This window comes from Acromyrmex echinatior, chromosome 3 (genome assembly GCF_024713525.1).
Source record: "Acromyrmex echinatior isolate Ae372 chromosome 3, ASM2471352v2, whole genome shotgun sequence".
NCBI lineage: Eukaryota > Metazoa > Arthropoda > Insecta > Hymenoptera > Formicidae > Acromyrmex > Acromyrmex echinatior.
The window spans coordinates 117,572-136,931 of record NC_141854.1 but is presented as its reverse complement, the minus strand read 5'-3'; the positions used below and the strand labels follow the sequence as shown (position 1 = coordinate 136,931).

The 19,360-nt window shown below is 38.2% G+C and overlaps 1 protein-coding gene and 3 pseudogenes across 1 annotated transcript; 3 read left to right on the top strand and 1 right to left on the bottom strand.

Annotated features, from left to right (window-relative positions):
- Positions 1-3: 3 nt before the first annotated feature.
- On the top strand, positions 4-2,537 carry LOC147910058 (uncharacterized; annotated as a pseudogene).
- Positions 2,538-4,275: 1,738 nt separating this feature from the next.
- LOC147910057 (uncharacterized) lies at positions 4,276-6,755 on the top strand (annotated as a pseudogene).
- Positions 6,756-6,776: 21 nt separating this feature from the next.
- Positions 6,777-10,031, top strand: LOC147910056 (uncharacterized; annotated as a pseudogene).
- A 3,658-nt stretch (positions 10,032-13,689) lies between these two features.
- On the bottom strand, positions 13,690-14,514 carry LOC147910055 (uncharacterized). Its single transcript, XM_087403924.1, has one exon. It carries the CDS (start codon positions 14,512-14,514, stop codon positions 13,690-13,692), a length of 825 nt encoding a protein of 274 aa, XP_087260050.1.
- Positions 14,515-19,360: the final 4,846 nt, after the last annotated feature.

The following is a 19,360-nucleotide window of genomic DNA, read 5'->3' as shown; positions in this document are numbered from 1 at the left end:
CGGATGCTGTGCGTCTGCAAAGGAGTGTTGTGCGCTTGCAAAAAATGGATTTTGTGCATCTGTAAAGATTGGGTGCTGTGCGTCTGCAAAGATCTTACTATTACTATACGGCGATATAAGGATGCGAAAAAGATTGTTAGACATTTCTCAAAGAAATTTATTTTCTGTTCATTTGTCATAAAATATCGGTAAAGACAAAAAATATTATTTTGGAACCTGTTGAAAGAAATATAATTGTCCGAGGTGAATGGCGGACAGACATATGGATTATTTTCAACGACTTTTAGCAAGTTGTTCAGATCATAAACCAGTCAAAACTTAGCGAATACAGTTACTAGATACTAGTGTAGTAATAAGCTACTGTGTCAAAAGACACAAAACATATACAAATATTGCACAGTTCGTCAAGTTCGTTAAATGGACATTGGGTATGCAGTTTTTACGATAAAAAAAAGTATATTTATATATGATTCGTTGAATAGGAAAACATTGCATAATCAACATAAGCAATTCTTGGAAAAATTATTTCCAACATATAACTTTAACAAAAATCCTGTTAAATTTCCTAAAGTGCACCATCAACCGAATTATAACGATTGTAGTGTTTTTGCTATAGCTTTTGCGACTTCATTATTATTCAACATTAAGCCTGATAAAGTGACATATAAACACAAATTAAGGTGCGATAAAAATTCTCGAAATAAATGTAATTGAGCATTTTCCTCAACATCCACAACAAACATGTTCAAAAAATATTTCCATTAGTAGTAATAAGAGCAAGAGAAGCTGAAGCTAATCGTACGATGCGTCAATATGAGAACAGAAATTGAGCCAATTAAGAAAATATGATAATCAAGATTTAGCAAATGATTGTATTATACCATTAACACAAAGTGCTTCAAAGAAAATTATAAAAGATTTAGTCAATAATAGAAATCAGACTGAAAAAAATAATAAATATTATAAATACTAGCTTGATCAAAAAGTTTCCGGAATTCATTCAGAAAATTCAAAATACAAGTTTATTCATCAAAAGTGATATTGCCCTTCAAAGTACTCTCCAGCGACTGCAACGCACTTATGCCAGCACTTGATCCAGCTCTCGAAACATTTCTGGAACTCTATTATTGGTATAGCCATCAGAGCCGTCTTCGATTTTTCCATTACCTCCTTTCGGCTGTTAAAACGCGTTCCCCGCAGGTTTTTTGACTCGATCGAACAAAAAAAAATCACAGGGAGCCATATCGGGTGAATTCGATGGCTGTTAGATGGTATTCGTTGTTGCAAACTCGTTGTTGCAAATTCAACTCCATTTTTAAAACTATAAAAAATCGAAAACACGTGCAGAGGTAGATGTACTCAAGACGGCGTAATTTTTACAAATGTCAAGCTATGGCGATAAAATTTGATGGAAATGTCAATGATAGATGTAGCAACCTAGCCAAAAAGAAGAACTCAAATCAGCTGACTCAGAGCATCACCTGGTGGTCTCTTCCGGAAACTTTTTGATCAAGCTGGTATGTACATCAAGAAAATCTAGAGAAATCGTGCTAAAAATGTCATCAATACGCACAAGATTTAAAAAATAATCGAGCTAAAAAACATTGTCGATATACAGAATTTAGAAAACAATCGTGTTATAAAACGTCGTCGATATGAAGACAAATTAGAAAATAATCATATTAAAAAACAAATGCGTTACTTGACAAATTTTCAACATGAACGAGATAGAATGAAAAAAAGTGAGTTGTAGTCGTAAATGATTGTACAATAAACGATATTATGAGAAAAAAAGTCAATATCTCGTTTTGTAAAACAAAATAGTCGTAAGTGGTTGTGCAATAAACGATATTATGAGAAAAAAAAGTCAATATCTAGTCTTGTAAAACAAAATCGTGATACTGCCAAAAATATTATTAAAAAATATGAAGTTTTGGTCACGAAATTATATAGAATATTATAATCCTGTAGCAATTGAAAATATTTTTAACAAATTAGATATTAAAAATAACAAGATTAGATATTGAAAAACAATTGAAAGCCGAAAAAATTGTACGCCGTTGTATGCAAATTCGAGATAAATACGTTCGCGATATGTATAAAATATTAGCTTTGCTTAAAAAGAAATCAGAAGTGTGCTTGACTCTTGCTACTAAATGCAAAACAAGTAATGAAAAATTAGTTACATTTTGTGGTAATTCGAAACATACAACTTCGTCTGAAAATTATTTTATCGACATATCGTAATATTTCTTCCTCACACAAGTATTAGCAATGAACATAAAAGGTTAAATTACAAACGTATTACTTTTGATAGAAGCACAAACAAAAAAATCATTGTTATGCGACTGTTACGTCCTACGACGCCATTTTTTTCTTCGCCGCGACTATGGTTGGCGTCTACGAGACCCGAGCGGCGCCTTCTGATAACGGACTGACAGAATTGAAAAAGGGACCGGACAGGCGCCTCGAAAACTCGTAAATGTCAATCAACCTGGAAAGAATAATAATCTTAATGTAAGCCCGAAAAGAGACAAGATTGCAAAGACATTATAAATGTACCGAAGTCAATAATAAAAATCTAGGCTTTATCATCTGAGACTGACTAACAATTTTATCTTAGAAAACAGGCGCCATGTCACACTTAAAAAAAAAACGTAAACGCATAGAATAACTTCCAACAGGAGCATTATCTGAAACCAGACTCGCAACTGACAATGGTAGCATGGTAACCATCTGCTTATCTAGCCATATTTTCCGCGAGAATAACAGAATTCGTCATCCGTTTCGGAGCAATCTTAGCTCTTTAAGGAAAACCATAAATCACTTTCTCTTCTTCTCAAAACTACTCTATGTACTTTAGATCAACCACGATAAAACGTTATAAAAATCGTAAATCTCGCGTGACATTACAATTAACTTTAGCATCCTAGATAAAGGGCTCAATACTCTTTTTTCGGGGTATAAATAGAGGTCCCGCGGAAGCACAGAGCGTCAGTACGAAATCTTGAAGCACCCGGTTCACGTCAGTACAGAATTTTAAACCATTCAGTCCACGTCAGTGGAGTTCGCGCTTAGTTACTTATTGTCTCGGACAGTCCGAAAATCATTATAACCCGCGCTAATCACGCCAATTCGCGATTCCGTCCGAGTGTGAACTTGTAATCAAATCGCAACTGAAATTAGCCATACGCCATGGCGACTGCCCTTCAGACGCTCTTCGCTGACGACGGATCTCCTTGACCAGTCGCCTAGAATCTATTCGATATCTTGGGGACAGCTAATAAGTAAGTCGTAATTATTTACAGTCCACCCCGCGTTTCTCCGCATGGAAAAATTCATTTATTCATGAATACATATACACGCGTTTCCAAAGAATGTACTTCAATTTTATACTACTATCAAGAAACGCGGACGACCCCCCTATAACCAGAGGAGTAGGCGGAACCGCTCCCCAGGGCCACCCACAATCGCGCCGGCACAATCAACTGTCGAACAATTCACAGAAATCTCCTACTCACCAACGCAACCGTTGGACCTTACCTCTTCTCCTGTTATCGATCTCGATATCCAAGAAATCCTTGGTTATTCCCCTCCTCCTCTCGAGGAACGATTCCCTCCCCCTCCTCCTCTCGAACAACGATTCCTTCCCCCTCCTCCTCTCGAGCAACGATTCCCTCTTCCTCCTCCTCTCGAGGAACGCTTCCCTCCCCCTCCTCCTTACGAACAACGATTCCCACTCCCTCTTCCTGCTTCGGATCAACTCCTGCCCCTCCCATTTCGACTAAATTCCGAGCCGATCAACTGGGATCGGATGTTCCGGTTCTATACGTCCCCCTCCCACGAAGGGGACATATTAGTGATCATGTATATCCCCGGAAATCCCGCATCTTACACCGTGCTTTTTAAACACTTCATCCCGATGTGCTCCTGCAATATGTTCCTCGCCGCCCGCTAACCCTTTCTCCTCCACACACACACACACACACACACACACACGCGCGCGCGCGCACGTATTCATAAGTTATAGATAGTATATTTTTTTTATGTAAAGAGAAGTTACAATGTACAAATTCTTTGTTTATTATTTTAATAATAAATGTAATCTAAGGTATTCCCCTGTCTTTTATTGACATCACCTATCGCATTTACTTTCCTCGAATACCTGAGATCGCACGAGGTCCAGTCCCGGGTCAAAGGGATTAAGTTCCTTGACCGAAAAAGTAGGACCGACGTTCGCACTGTCCAGTGGAACAGGTCATAGCGTCCCTTCGGATGTTGACCCACATTCCGGGATTTAAAAGGTGCGTACGACTCACAGATGTTCGCCTCCGCGCGTATAGTGAGATTGAGTTTAACCGTTCTTCCATACCCTCTCCATTCTCCTTCATTGTCTCCTTGACCAAATTTTCAAGGGTTTGGATGTAACACGACGATAGGTTATGTAAAATTGATGCATTTTTGATTGATTGTTATGAAAAAATCCTTCACACGATAAGTATATGTACTTTTAAGAAAATACCAGAATTGTTACAAAAAATTCATAAATGTACAATAAAAACAAATTCAAATACGAAATTGGGTCATACGCATATTTGTTACATTGATATAACTCTTTGCAAAACGATGTCTCTTCCCATTTACTTATTATCACTTCATTTTCGAAAAAAGTTAGATATATTAAATGTTTAATTTATCAACTGACGAATTTTTATAGAAACATGTTAGATTTAGAGAAGGCTTTAGCGTCTGCTGATTTAGAAACATTAAACAAAATTATAATTGTGGCAGAAGAAAAAGCAAATCGTATGTATAGATATGAGCAAACTCGTACTAGTTGAATGAAAAGGAAATTTTTTCTAAATTTAAGATTTATACCAAACGTTCTATGGACACATCTCGATATTGTGTATCATATGAGAGGGTTTGTTATAAAAAAAATGTATTTCAATTTATAATAAGTTGAAAGTATAAATGGATGGATCTTTTTAAATATTTAGTGGCGTATAGAAAAACATATTAAGTCAGAATATATCTGTGATTATTGTCAACGAAAATTTCATGCTGGAGATTTGCCTGTAGTGTTTTAAATAATTTCTTTGTATATAATGTACCCGATGAAATAGCATCTCTTAAACAATACGAAAAAATGCTTATACAAAGAGCTAAGGCATTTCAAACTATTGTTAAGATGGGAACTGTTATTAATAAAAAATTACCCCAAAGACAAAAGTAAAAGGTAGAGCATTTCATTTATTACTTCCTCTACAAGAAACATTAAACAAATCGTGTAAAAATATCGATTCAATAAATAAAAATCATGAAATTATTTTAGTTAGAAGTGTTCTGACAAATTCCAAAATTATTTGGGAAGACATGGTAGATAAAAAAAAGTATATAATGCTTTAATATAGTTAAAATGTAATAATTCTTTTTATAAACATATTATATTGCTGAATACTACTGATGAATTACGTTTAGAGGAATTAAATACTCCGGAATTTGTAATACAAGACACAGAAAACGATAAAGAATCTGTTTTGCATGACAATCACCAATTGCGTCCCAAAATTGAAATGCAAAAAACAGAATATAACAAAACAGTTTTAAACGATAAGTGTCAGGCTATGTTAATTCGAATTGACGAGAGTGATGATAGTTATTATGATCAATATATTATTTATCCTGTATATGAAAAAAATCACATGAAAGTCATACCGTTTTATACCAAATATTAAAAATTCAAGCATTGCCTTTGGATAACCGTGAAAAAGATTTAGATCTCTTGTGTTTTCTAGATTTGTATCCTTTTGATACGTACATTTAATGGACAACATGAAACTAGGCCAGTTAAACTTCATGACCATGAATTTATTAAATGTTTGAAATCTAAACATCCGCAATTCAGATTAAATCAACAATATTTATTGTATTTGTTAAATAATGCGAATATTCGTCATTAAATCGTAATATTTACCATAAATTGAATGTAACTAAATTGCGAGATCGTTAAACGACTAAAGAATATTCAGAAGAATTGCATAAAGAGTTATTAGAAACAGATTTGAATACAATTTTTTCCACTCTAAGAAATACGGAACAATATTGGCGTAGACCAAGAAATAATTTAGAGTGTATGATACAACATTACGGACTTGCAACATTTTTTATAACATTGAGTCCTAGTTAATGGTTGTGAAATGACTTAGGTGAATATATTCGTCAAGTAAATGGATGGTCTAATAATTCCTCTTTATCTATTAGTTCTTATTGCTAGAGATCCTGTATCAACATCGAGATTTCTCAATAATATTATAAGTTTCAGGTGATGCTTGATTTTATTTGTTCCAAAGATCATTCGATTGGAGAAGTAATACATTATTTCTGGCGAGAATATCAAGAAGGAAGCGTACAACATCTTTATCTATTAGTTTGGATTAAAAATGCGCCAATTCTTGATAAATCTCTTGCGGAAAAAGTTTCTAAATTTATATTACTTTAAATACGAAGCGTCACTACGGTCTGAATGTTGAGATGTTAAACTAATATAATATATACTAATATATGTATTCATATATATGAATTAATTTCAGAAATGATAATTGCGTGCCAATATGGTTGTCGGACTTTCAACGCAATCAATCTGAAATATTAATAATCCCCCCAAATTAATCTTAAAAAACTGTAATAAACTTATTGCGAAAAATATTCCCTCGGCCGGGAGTCGAACCCGGATTTCTTGCATTCCATGCGATCTTGTACGAGCATTCCTCTACATGGAACTGATAGAAACACAATTATTAAATGGTTAGACATTAATCAAATACGATATAGAAAAATCAAAAACTAAAGAAATTGAAACTCTTGATGGAGATTCTACTGACATATTTTGTCCATCTGTAATAGATAGTCATTATCCAAATAGACCGGAAGAACTTAAAACAATGTCTTTATATGAATTTGTACAGTGGTATGATGTAACGAAAATCAAACCAATAAGTAAAAAAAATTATATATTATAAAATAAATAATAGTTATTATTTGAAACGGCGGCAACGTGAATGTCTTATCAATTATTATAGATATGATGTCAATACGCAATCGGAAAAATATTTTTTTTCATTACTTCTTATGTTTAAATCATAGCGAAAAATACAAGATCTCAAAAATGGATATGATACTTATGCAGAATCATTTTAGAATTAGATAAATTACATCATCTGAAGAAGCATTGGAGTATCATGAAAAATTAGAGGAATTGAAAAATACATTTGAAACTGCGAAGCGGTTAATTCAACAACATCTCGATGACTTAGAAAAACAGAATACCTCTCAAGATGATCCTGATAATCCAGTAAGTGTACAAAATATTCAAGCTGATGCAATACAAAATTTTAAAGATCTTGGTGACAAACAAGAAATCAATATATCTAAAATGATTTCAAAATTGAATGCGGATCAAAGAAGAGTATTTGATAGAGTCACTAACAACATCAGATAAATCACTACTACGATTATACGATTAGCGGAGAAGAAAGTAAAAGTTTCTTGATTAAAACAATTAAATGTTGGTTAAAACAAAATCTCAAAAAAGATACTGCTGTAGCAGTACCTACCGATATTGCAGCATTAATATAGATGGTTTGACAGAGTTCACAGATTATTGCAATTACCAGTTGAACATGGTCATACTCCTAAATATAAACAATTAGCTAACCACGTTTTAAAAGTTTTACGAGCAGATCTTAAAGATGTTAGTCTTATTATAAGTGACGAAGTGTCAATAATATCTAATTTAATTCTTATGTATATACACTTACGACTATCTGAAATATTCTACTGATTGCGATGGTTGGTTCGGACAAAAGCACATTCTTTTATTTGAAAGAAGATCTTCTTTAGTTACCTCCTGTACATGAAGATCCTGCCTTTATACAATTAACAGCTGAAAATATTCGTAAATATCTTGGTTCCTTGAGTGCTATTAATTTATGGACTTTACTTATTTTATGATGAACTCATAATCAATATGCGCCAGCAAGGAGATGGATCTTATCGTGAGTTACTTTCCAGAATTCGCATTGGTTTATTAACACCGTCTGATTGTGATACTCTTGAAAAAAGAAAAATATCTTTCAAAGAGTTTTTGAAAGAAGATTAAATTGTGTAATTTTATTAGTAATTTGTCATCTGATATTGTTTGTTTATTACCTACTTATCACATGTGTAACGAACTAAACGCTGCAATATTAAGTCGTGTTATTTAAAAAAAATACTTTTAATTGCTGAAGATACGATTGATTGTATTTTATATATGAAAAAAAAAGTAACAAAGGTATTAGCAAATAATGATGATGATGATACTAGAACAGCTGAACTATCAAAGCAAATTACAATTAAAATTGGAGCAAAAATTATGATAAGACGCAATATAGATGCCAGTTTGGATCTTGTGAACGATACAATTGCTACAGTTTTATCAATTGTGAAGGATAAAACTACTGATTATATAGAAAAGATAAAAATTCTTTTACCGTCTGGTCTGGAGTATTTCATTGAAAGAGTAAGTGTTAAGTTCCAAGTGATGGATAGAGTATTAGAAATCATTATTTCTGAGTTATGGCATTTCCATTCATAAAAGTCAAAGTTTGAGCTTGCAAAATGCTGTTATGGATTTAGGTAACAACATATTTAGTTGCGGTCAGGCTTATGTTGCATTATCTCGAGTAACATCTTTTGATGGATTGCATTTAATTAATTTTGATCCTTCATCCGTGTTTGCTAGTGAAAAAGCTACTATAGAATATAATCGATTAAAACGAAGTCACAATTCAGAATCAGGAATTATCACTATTTCAAAACAGCGTTATCTTAAAGTTAAAGATATTCCGTAGACATTGTCGAAAATAATTACTTCCGTTCAAGAATCAGGTCAAAAAGCTTCATTAAAAAGTGCTTGGATTATAAGTGGTTTTCAAAATACAGATAAAATTTCATGCTATGTAAATGCAATATTACAATGTTTATTGAATTTATATATTTTCAGAAAGGAATTATTAAATTATGATTAAATTTGATGTTCTAAATTTGTTCGCACATCGATATGAACATGGAATAATTTGAATACTTATAAAATACGGCAATCTTTAGGAGAGTATTTTTCGGTTGCTATTAAACGCGATGCAATAGAATTTCTTACAGCTCTTTGTACAAAATATAATTATATAAAAAGTATAGTAGAACATCAAGCTACTTTTACCTGTTGCAATTCGTGTGGTTATACAAAAGTTATTACTAATACTAATATTTTTCTTCCTTCTAATAATAATAATTTCTATTAACAATTTGAAGAAGAAAAGTTATAATCTTGATGATTTAATAAAATCTACATTTTCATCACATTGGTGTTAGACATTTGATAAATTATGCGAATATTGTGGAAGAAATGATATATTATATAAAAGTGAATTAGTTTCGACAAAAGAAATACTTATTATCCACTTAATATCATTTTCTTCAGAAGATGGTAAATTAGTAAAGATATCATACAAATTTAGTTTATGTGGTGTCTCGACAATAAAAGTAATAATAGCTATAATAATAGCTAAATAAATAATAAACTATAGAGGGACTTCCGGTTAGGAATAGAGAGCGTGGTGACGTGTATGTTCAACAGAGGGAATAGTAACAGAAAACAATGAAAAACAGAGAGAGAAAGAAAAAATAATAAGTGGATGGAGAGAAAATAATAAATGGTTGGGAAAAGAAGGCGGATAAAGAAAAGAAGAATCCGAGGGAATAAAAGACCTGAGAAGGTTCGGGAAAGCCGCTAGGTTAGGCGGAAGACAGAGCAATCTGGAGAAGAAGGAAGAGCGAAGAGTTCACAGCAGCAGCCGTTAGATGGCACCAATGGTAGGAAGACTGTGGCTATTGGATCGCGTGCTACGCAATATGGCGCCGGTGGTTACCAACCACGGCGAAGGACGTATGGCGGGAAAAAGTTACGCACTGCTTCTGATTTTATGCCATGAGGCGTTTTAATACACACTTAATGCCTAATTAACTAAATACTGAATACAAATGTTGATTAAAAAGTAGAGACGTGATTGCGCGTGTAAGTCGGCTCGGATACCGGCATCGTGTCGCGGAGTTACAATACTAGAACTATGAAAATACACTCTAAGAATTTATCTGACGACGCTAATAATTATCGCGGACATGAATAATGATCGGTATCGGCCTCGCGGAATACACAAAGTAATTCGGAGCTTTAACGTCCGAGTTCTAACTTACTGACTATCGCAGAGACTTACACGAGGTCTGCACGCGGCACGCCATGACGCCGGAGAGAGAATGGGAAGAGTCATGGAAAGAACGACCGTATCAGCGTCGCGACGCACGCGCGCAGCGCCGCAGCTAACGTTCGCAGCGCCGCAACTAACGCTCGCAACGCCACAGTACTCCCCTCCTAGTGTAAACGTTAAAGAAAGAAATACTGGCTAAGATATCGCTAGAATGAGAATAACAAACATAAGAATAGATGAAACAAACAAAAGTTGTACATATTGGTTTGCTTAGCGTAATGTTGCGCGAATTACATCTTAAATCTAACAGTCTTTTGCTTTGCTGCTGGACTAGGATATGTCTTTGGTTCACCTTGCACTGGAATGTCAGTTGAAGACGAAGATGCAGTGGACGGAAGAGTTTCCGAGTCTTGGATTAGTACGTACGCGGGCTTAAGTCTGTCGACCGTGACATTGATGGGTTTGCCGTCGATTTCAATGGCGAAGACTTGGTCCGAGATGCGCTCTAGTACTTTATGCGGTCCGGTATATGGTTGATCCAGAGGACGTCTGTTGCCTTCAACTCTGCAGAAAACGTGCGAGCAATTATATAATTCCTTGTGGAAAAATAGCTTAGGTCTAATGTGATGAGAAGTTGGTCTAGGCCCCAACTTTTGCATAATTACGCGGAAATCTTCGACGAAGATTCGTGGGTCGCTCGGCATCTCTTCAGAGGAGAAAAATTCGCCTGGTACCTTGAGCGTAGTGCCGTACACTAATTCCGTTACCGAAGCGCCTAGATCTTCTTTGAGACAAGTTCTCAATCCTAGTAATACTATTGGCAGTGTGTCAGTCCATTGAGTTTCGCCGTGACACATTAATGCTGTTTTTAGAGAGCGATGCCATCGCTCGATGATGCCATTAGACTCCGGGTGGTATGCAGTTGTCCGACAACGTTTAGAGCCAATGAGCTTAGTTAATGTGTCGAACAGCTGCGCTTCAAATTGCGAGCCTTGATCGGTCGTGATCAAGCGTGGAGCTCCGAATCTGGCTACCCAGTGAGTGAAAAACATCTTTGCTACCAATCCTGTACAATCCTGTAATGGAATAGCTTCCGGCCAACGAGTAAATCGGTCAATCATTGTTAATAAATACCTGAAACTTTTGGATGGAGGTAGAGGACCGACGATGTCGATATGTACATGCTCGAAACGAGAATCTGGTATTGGTATTTTGGAGGGTGTGGTGTGGTTATGACGATGAATTTTGGATTGTTGGCATGCTAGACAAGTGCGGGCCCACTCTTTAATGTCCTTAGACATGGAAGGCCACACAAATTTGTGTGCAATTTGCCGGTGAGTTGCTCTGCCGCTTGGATGCGACATTTGATGCACCATGTCGAAAACTCGCCTTCGTAGTGGTCCAGGAATGTAAGGTCTGATCTCTTGTTCCGAAGTGTCGCAGTAAATGCTGAATGCTGTTTCCGATAAGGTAAACTTTTTGAGCTTCAAAGACGTAGATGTGGATTGCTTCAATTGCTGCAATTCATCATCCGAGGCTTGAGCTTCTGCAATCTCCTGCATATCGAGACTAGTTGGCATCGCGATAGTGTCGGCGCGAGATAATGCATCTGCTACGATGTTATCGGCGCTTGAAACGTGACGTACATCAGTTGTGAATTCTGAAATGAAGAGTAGATGACGAGTTTGTCTTGGCGACATTTGATCTGACTTCTTCTTGAATGCGTAAATGAGAGGTTTATGATCCGTGATAACGTGAAAATTTCGTCCCTCTAACATATATCGAAAATGTTTGACAGCCGCATAGATAGCTAGTAGTTCTCTATCGTATGCACTATACTTAGTTTGTGTAGGCGTGAGTTTCCTTGAAAAGAAGCTGAGTGGTTGGAGAAATCCGTTGCTGTGCTGTTGCAATACTGCGCCGATTGCTTTATCTGAGGCGTCTGTTTGCAACGAGAGTGTTGCATTGCTGTCCAGAAATGCGAGCGAGGTGGCTTGAGCAAGATGTTCCTTGACTCGTCGAAAGGATTGCTTGAGCTCAGGAGTCCACTCGATTTTCGCATTGTTGTTGCGTTTACGCCCAGAAATTACTTTTAACAATGGCGCCTGTATACTTGCGATATCCTTTAAAAACCGGTTGTAAAAATTGAGCATTCCCAGGAATCGTCGAAGTCCTTTTTCAGTGGCTGGTTCCTGGAAATCAACAATTGCTTGAACCTTTTCGGGCAAGGGCTTGATGCCTTCGGCACTGATCATATGTCCAAGGAAGTTGACACTCTTCTGCCTGAACACGCATTTATTCGGGTTGATCGCTATTCCATGCTGTTGCAGTCTACCGAACAGAATCCTTAGGTGCTCCTTGTGCTGAGTTTCGTTTTGCGAAGCGATTAGAATATCGTCAATATAAGTAAAGCAAAAATCGAGTCCTATGGTTACTCGATCCATGAATCGTTGAAAGGTTTGAGCTGCGTTACGAAGTCCGAAGGTCATATACGGAAATTCGAAAAGCCCGAATGGTGTGATGATGGCAGTTTTCGGAATATCCGATTCGCGAACTGGAATCTGCTGATATGCGCGTACTAGATCGATCGTGGAAAAAACTGTTTTACCATGAAGAAAGTGTGTGCTGTCTTGAAGAAACGGAATTGAGTAACAGTCCGGGACGGTTACCTCGTTGAGCTTGCGGTAATCCCCGCACGGACGCCAATCGCTATTCTTCTTCTTGACCAGGTGCAGTGGGCTGGCCCAAGGGCTCTTGGAAGGCCTGCATAAGCCCTGTTGAATCATATATTCGAACTCTTGCTTGGCTGCCTTAAATTTCTCCGGGCAGAGTCGTCTGGCTTTGCTTGACACCGGGGGCCCTTTTGTTTCGATGCCGTGTTCTACCGCATGTGCGGCTGGCTTATGCGTACCCGATGTTCGAGTGATCTCTGGAAACTCTCTTAGTAATTCTTTAAAAGGGCAGCCGTCGGCGAAGGCTGTCAGCTTTGGTACTGTCTTATAGACGAGCTGTGCGTTAATCTTGAAGAGCGTGTCGCCATCGATAAGCCTCTTATGCCGGATGTCAGGCAGCAAATTGTAGCGCGCCAGGAAGTCCGAGCCGATTATGCAGGTGTCCACTTCTGCGATGATGAAGGGCCACTGGAACACTCGGCGGAATCCGAGGTCGAGCCGGAGTAGCTTCTGCCCGTACGTCGAGATGATCGTACCATTCGCAGCGTAGAGTACCTGCTTATCTAAGTGCGCAAGGTCGCGCCTTGAGGCGGGTACGGTCGAGACGTCGGCGCCCGTGTCCACCAGGAAATTGGTGCCGGTGACACGGTCACGCACCATTAAACGGCGATTCACCGCCGCCGAACTTTCTGCCGTCGGGGATAGTTCGGCTGTTAGTTTTCCTTCTCCGTTGACGCCGTCGGCTTCCAGCTGCACGGTTGCGTACATTTGAGCGCTCTGCCGCCGAAGCGTTGGTGATACCAGCACGGCTTGCTCGTGGGCTGGGACTTGGAGCGGCTTCTACGACGCGAATTATGCGAGGGCCGCAACCTGTCGCGCGATAAATGAGCTACTAGTTTAGTTACTTGTTCAGTAAGCGCGGATATTTGTGCGTCTTTAGTGTTACTGTTCGTCGGCGCAACCGTTGCGACGGCCATGGCGCTGGGGCTAAGCACGTCCGTGATTCGGTCCGCTAATTGCGCTAGTTCCTCCAGCTCGTGCTTGCTGGACGCTAATATCGCCTGTACCTGTTGCGGCAAGCGCTGCAGCCACAACGATTTCAATACTTCTTCCGATGCGCCATTTTGCGCGAGATCCCGCATGCGGCGGAGCAATTGAGACGGGCGACGATCGCCTAGGTCGACTTCGTTTAACAATTTGCGCAATTTTTTATCGGCGCTGTCCGCGAAGCTTCTCAATAACCTGTCTTTTAGCACGGCGTATCTGTCCATCGCGGGCGGATTAAGTATGATATCACTAGCTTCGGTCAAGGAATCGTCGTCGAGACATTGTATTACGTAATTATACCGCGTGTCGTCTACCGTTATGCCTGCGGTGAGGAATTGAGCTTCCATTTGCACGAACCAAAGATCTGGTTTTTTTTTCCAGAACGGTATGGACCTAATACCGACTCGCGAAAGCGCGGGTATCTCGATAATACGCGATGGTGCGCCGCCATCCGGATTGCACGCCGGGGAATCGCTAGAGCCACCAGGCATGTCGGCGGTTTATTTAGATGCGCGCGTAAGGTCGAACACACGAAGTCACACACGCGCAAACAACAGCAAAAACACTGCGCGATCACGTCGGGGTCACCAGTTTGTAGCTATTGGATCGCGTGCTACGCAATATGGCGCCGGTGGTTACCAACCACGGCGAAGGACGTATGGCGGGAAAAAGTTAGGTTGAGAATGAGCTACGCACTGCTTCTGATTTTATGCCATGAGGCGTTTTAATACACACTTAATGCCTAATTAACTAAATACTGAATACAAATGTTGATTAGAAAGTAGAGACGTGATTGCGCGTGTAAGTCGGCTCGGATACCGGCATCGTGTCGCGGAGTTACAATACTAGAACTATGAAAATACACTCTAAGAATTTATCTGACGACGCTAATAATTATCGCGGACATGAATAATGATCGGTATCGGCCTCGCGGAATACACAAAGTAATTCGGAGCTTTAACGTCCGAGTTCTAACTTACTGACTATCGCAGAGACTTACACGAGGTCTGCACGCGGCACGCCATGACGCCGGAGAGAGAATGGGAAGAGTCATGGAAAGAACGACCGTATCAGCGTCGCGACGCACGCGCGCAGCGCCGCAGCTAACGTTCGCAGCGCCGCAACTAACGCTCGCAACGCCACAAGACCGACAAAATAAAAACAAACTTAAGGAAGAAAACATGCAGAGATATGTGACAGGAAAAGAGGAACCTATGATAAAGTTTAGAAGAAGATGGAGGAAAATATAAATGGAAAGAAGGATGGAAAAGATGAATGAAAACATGATGGGACAAATCGAATAAATGAGGAAGGAATGGAAAGAAAGAAAGCTGGAGATGAAGGAAAGAAGAAGAAAAGATAAAGAAAAATACAACTTAGAAAGAAGAAAACTGCAAAGAAGAATAGAAAAATTAGAATGGGAGAGCGAAAAGAATGATAGAGGAAGGCGGAGAAACAACATAATAATCAGAGGCATAAACAAATGGAGAGGAAACAAGATGGAACAGCAGGTTGTAGAATTCGTTAAAGAAAATTTGAAATAGAGATGAAAGTAAGAAAGGCGTTTAAGGCATAGGACAGGGAGAACAAGTGCATCATAATAGCGAAAGAAGCTAGAGAGCTGGGAAGAAAAAAAAGAAATTATGATAAGAAAGAAAGAGTTAAGTGCAGAAATATTTATAGATAATGACCTAACAAGAAAAGAGAGAGAAATGCAAAAGCAGTTGAAAGAAAAAGAGAAAAAAGAGAAAGGAAAACAATGTGAAGGTAAGCTATGGTAAAATTTTTGTGAAAGATAAATAACTACTTCGGATGAAAGATAAATAAGGCGCTTCGGATTGTAATGTTATTTAATATAAACCGTCTTGTTTCCTATCTTATTGTTTATAAACGCGCGCCGAAATAATGCGTTATTCTCGATACATATCGGTTATTGCGAAAAATTATTGCTAAGGTCTCGGTAGTCTAAAGGCTCAGGACGCTCGCACGGAATGCAAGAGATCCGAGTTCGACTCCCGGCCGAGGCAGTATTTTTTCGCAATAAGTTTATTACAGTTTTTTAAGATTAATTTGGGGAATTTTTGGGGGGATTATTACATTTCAGATTAATTGCGTTAATGTCGACAACCATATCGACACGTAATTATTATTTCTGAAATTAATTCATTCGTTTGAATAATATATATATTAGTTCAACATCTTAATACTTAGACCATAGTGGCGCTTCGGATTTTAATGTTATAAATAACTACGCTGAAATGAGAGAGAGAGAAGAATAGAAGAAGATAGAGGAGGAAGAAGAAAATAAGAAAAGGAAAAGAATAGCGGGGAAGAGGCGAAAAGAGGATTAAAAATCTGTTTTTGGAACATTGCGGGACTGTCTAATAAATATGAGGAAATGTGGGAATATCTGGAAGAATTTGACATCGTGGGATTAGTGGAGACATGGATAGACGAAGAAAGGTGGGAGAAAATTAAAAATAGATTGCCGAAAGACTACGAGTGGAACTATGTGCCGGCAAAGAAAGATCATAAAAAAGGAAGAGCAAAAGGTGAGATAATCACTGCAGTGAGCAAGAAAATAAAGAATATAGAAGTTAGGAAGAATATAGAAATAAGCGAAGCAGCGATGGAATGTGAAATTAATTATAATGGAAATAAATGGAGAATAATAACAGTGTATAATCAAGAGGTAGAAAAAACAATGGAAAGGTTAATGGAACATATCCAAGAAGAAGAGGAAGAGTATTTAATAATAGGAGGAGATTTGAATGCAAGGACAGGCAGTGAAGGAGGATCGGTAATAGAAGAAGAAAATGAAAAGAGAAACAAGAGCAGGAAATCAATAGGAATAAAATAATAAACAAAGAGGGGCGTAGACTAATAGGAAGGATAGCAGAGAGAGGATGGAAGCTTCGAAGAAGAGGGAGGATGGACATATAGAGGAGAGAGAGAATTTTCTGTAATAAACTACGTGAAAGGAAATGATGGAGTAGGCGAAAAAATCAAAAGGATAGAAGAAGGCAACAGGATAGAGTCAGATCACATCCCATTAGAGGTAGAACTGCGGTTACCGCAAATAATGGAGAAAAAAGGAAAAGACGGAAGTGAAAATAAAGAGAAGGACGGAAGAGGGGATAAAAAGTTATCAAGAGAAGTGTAAAGAATGGAGGAGCACACAGAAGGATACGGGGAGCATTTGGATGGAGATAAAAGAAAAGATTAAAAGCGTGATCAAGAAAAATAAAAAGAAAATAATTCCATTGAAATTAGGAAAGAAAAATTGGTATAATAAAGAATGGAGAGGAAAGTTGAAAAGAAAGTTAAGAAAAGAATTGAGAGAACTGAAGAAAGGAAGAATTAGCAGGGAAGATTATGTAATAAAAAGGAGGAATTATAAAGAATGGTATGAAGCCCAGAAGAAGAAGCATGAGGAAGCAGAAGATGAAAAGATAAAAAATATAAAAAGTGAGAAAGAGGCATGGAAATATATAAATAAGTACAGGAATCAGAGGAGCCAAGCAAGGATATACAGATGGACAGTTGAAGGAATCATTTTATGGTGCTAGGGGACATGCGGAAGAAAACGACTCTGAGTATGGAAAGTGAGGAAAGTGAAGAGGAAAAGGCAGGAAGAGAAGAAGTAGATGAAATTGCAAAAGAAGAGTTAATAGAGGTGTTGAGAAAATTAAAAAAAGCAAAGTCTCTGGGAGAAGACGAGATAGAGAATGAGGCATGGAGGTTTATTGTCCAAAGAAATCGGAGAAGAATTCTGGAAAATGATTAACAGAATATAGAAAGAGGAAGGAATACCATTAGATTGGAACAAAGACTTAATCTGTCCTACAAAAGAGGAGAAAAAAAGAAATTAAAAACTATAGAGGAATTACAATACATTAATGGACACAGCAGAGAGCATAAGATTTACGCGACGATCCTAAACAGAAGACTTGAAAAAGAAACGGAAGATAAAGGAGATTGTCTAGAAACCAAGATTGAAAATGAATCAACCAGTAGCGACGAGCAATACCTAAGAGTGCGGAAGAGTGAGGGGAACACTGATCCGCAATCAGGAATAACGATGGACAGTAGACAGGGAGCATAACCTGGAGGATTCGAGGATTGGGATCAACGGGATGAGGGAGCCGAGAGTTGCGAACCCTATCATTTGATGTAGCCCGAGCTACAGGAAAACAATTCGCGGTATTCTATGTCGTATCACCGTAGTGAGCGCGAGGGAGCGCGATGAAGGAATGTGCAATGCGCGAAACAATGCCACCTAATTCAACCAGGGGTGTGGAAAAACTGCAGGTAATAAGAAACGGCGACAATTCAAGACATTAGTATCGTCCAGATATTGAGATTTGCGCGTCGCGCTTCGAAATGTAAGGACATGTTTCTTTCTGCGTTTCGATTGCAACATCGATAGCATGCTGTTTGTTGTTACTTTATTTCTGTGATCTCATGCGCGAGTCACCTTGTCTTTTTTATTTTCCATCCATTTTTATAGACCGTCCATATTTGTATAGACCGCACTTCCTGGTCTATATTAAGATGAACGAGGCTTCAGTCTCGGGATCAGTGATGGAGGTCGAGCCCGGTTAACCCCCCCCCCCTCTTCCTCCTCCCCTTTCCTCCTGTTTTTTTCCTTCTACAAGCAAAAGTAAGTTGAAATTGCAATCCTAACTTTGGCAAGAAAAGCTCCCTTTACGATCTAGTGAGGAAAAAAATTCGTCAGCTTAAAAAATTGGAAGCTTCTTTACAGAGTGAGCGCCTCCCAGGCACTACACTGTACTACAAGCTTACAAGGAGGTCATCATCACCTAATGAGGTTCACAACTGTTATGGACCTTTCTTTCTCAAAAGAGGACTCTGTACTATCTGCTAATAAACTTCTTCCTAACTCCTGTGAGACTAACAACAATCCATCTCTTCGCAAAAGGCTATGCTCTGAGACCTTAGAGAGAGAGTCTGTCGTCAGTAAGCAGGGCAGAAGTGACAACAAACAGCCTCTAGCACATCTGGCCATGCCTCTCAACTTGACGCGACCAACTATATAAACAAAGAATAGAATAAGAATAAGAATGTGTCTTTCGAAAATTTTTATATCTCCTCTGACTTATCACCATTTGCCATTCATGTACATTCGGCTACAACGGATACGCAAACCATACTGCATCCACTGCATGTCTGTCGCATTATCTCTTAGATTGCATACAATGACATTATGAAAGTCATAAGATTGGCAGGGGTAAGATTCTTGTAGATCTCAAAACGTCTTCGGCTGCTAATAATCTCGTCAAATTCTCTACATTATAGAGCCTCAAAACTTACATA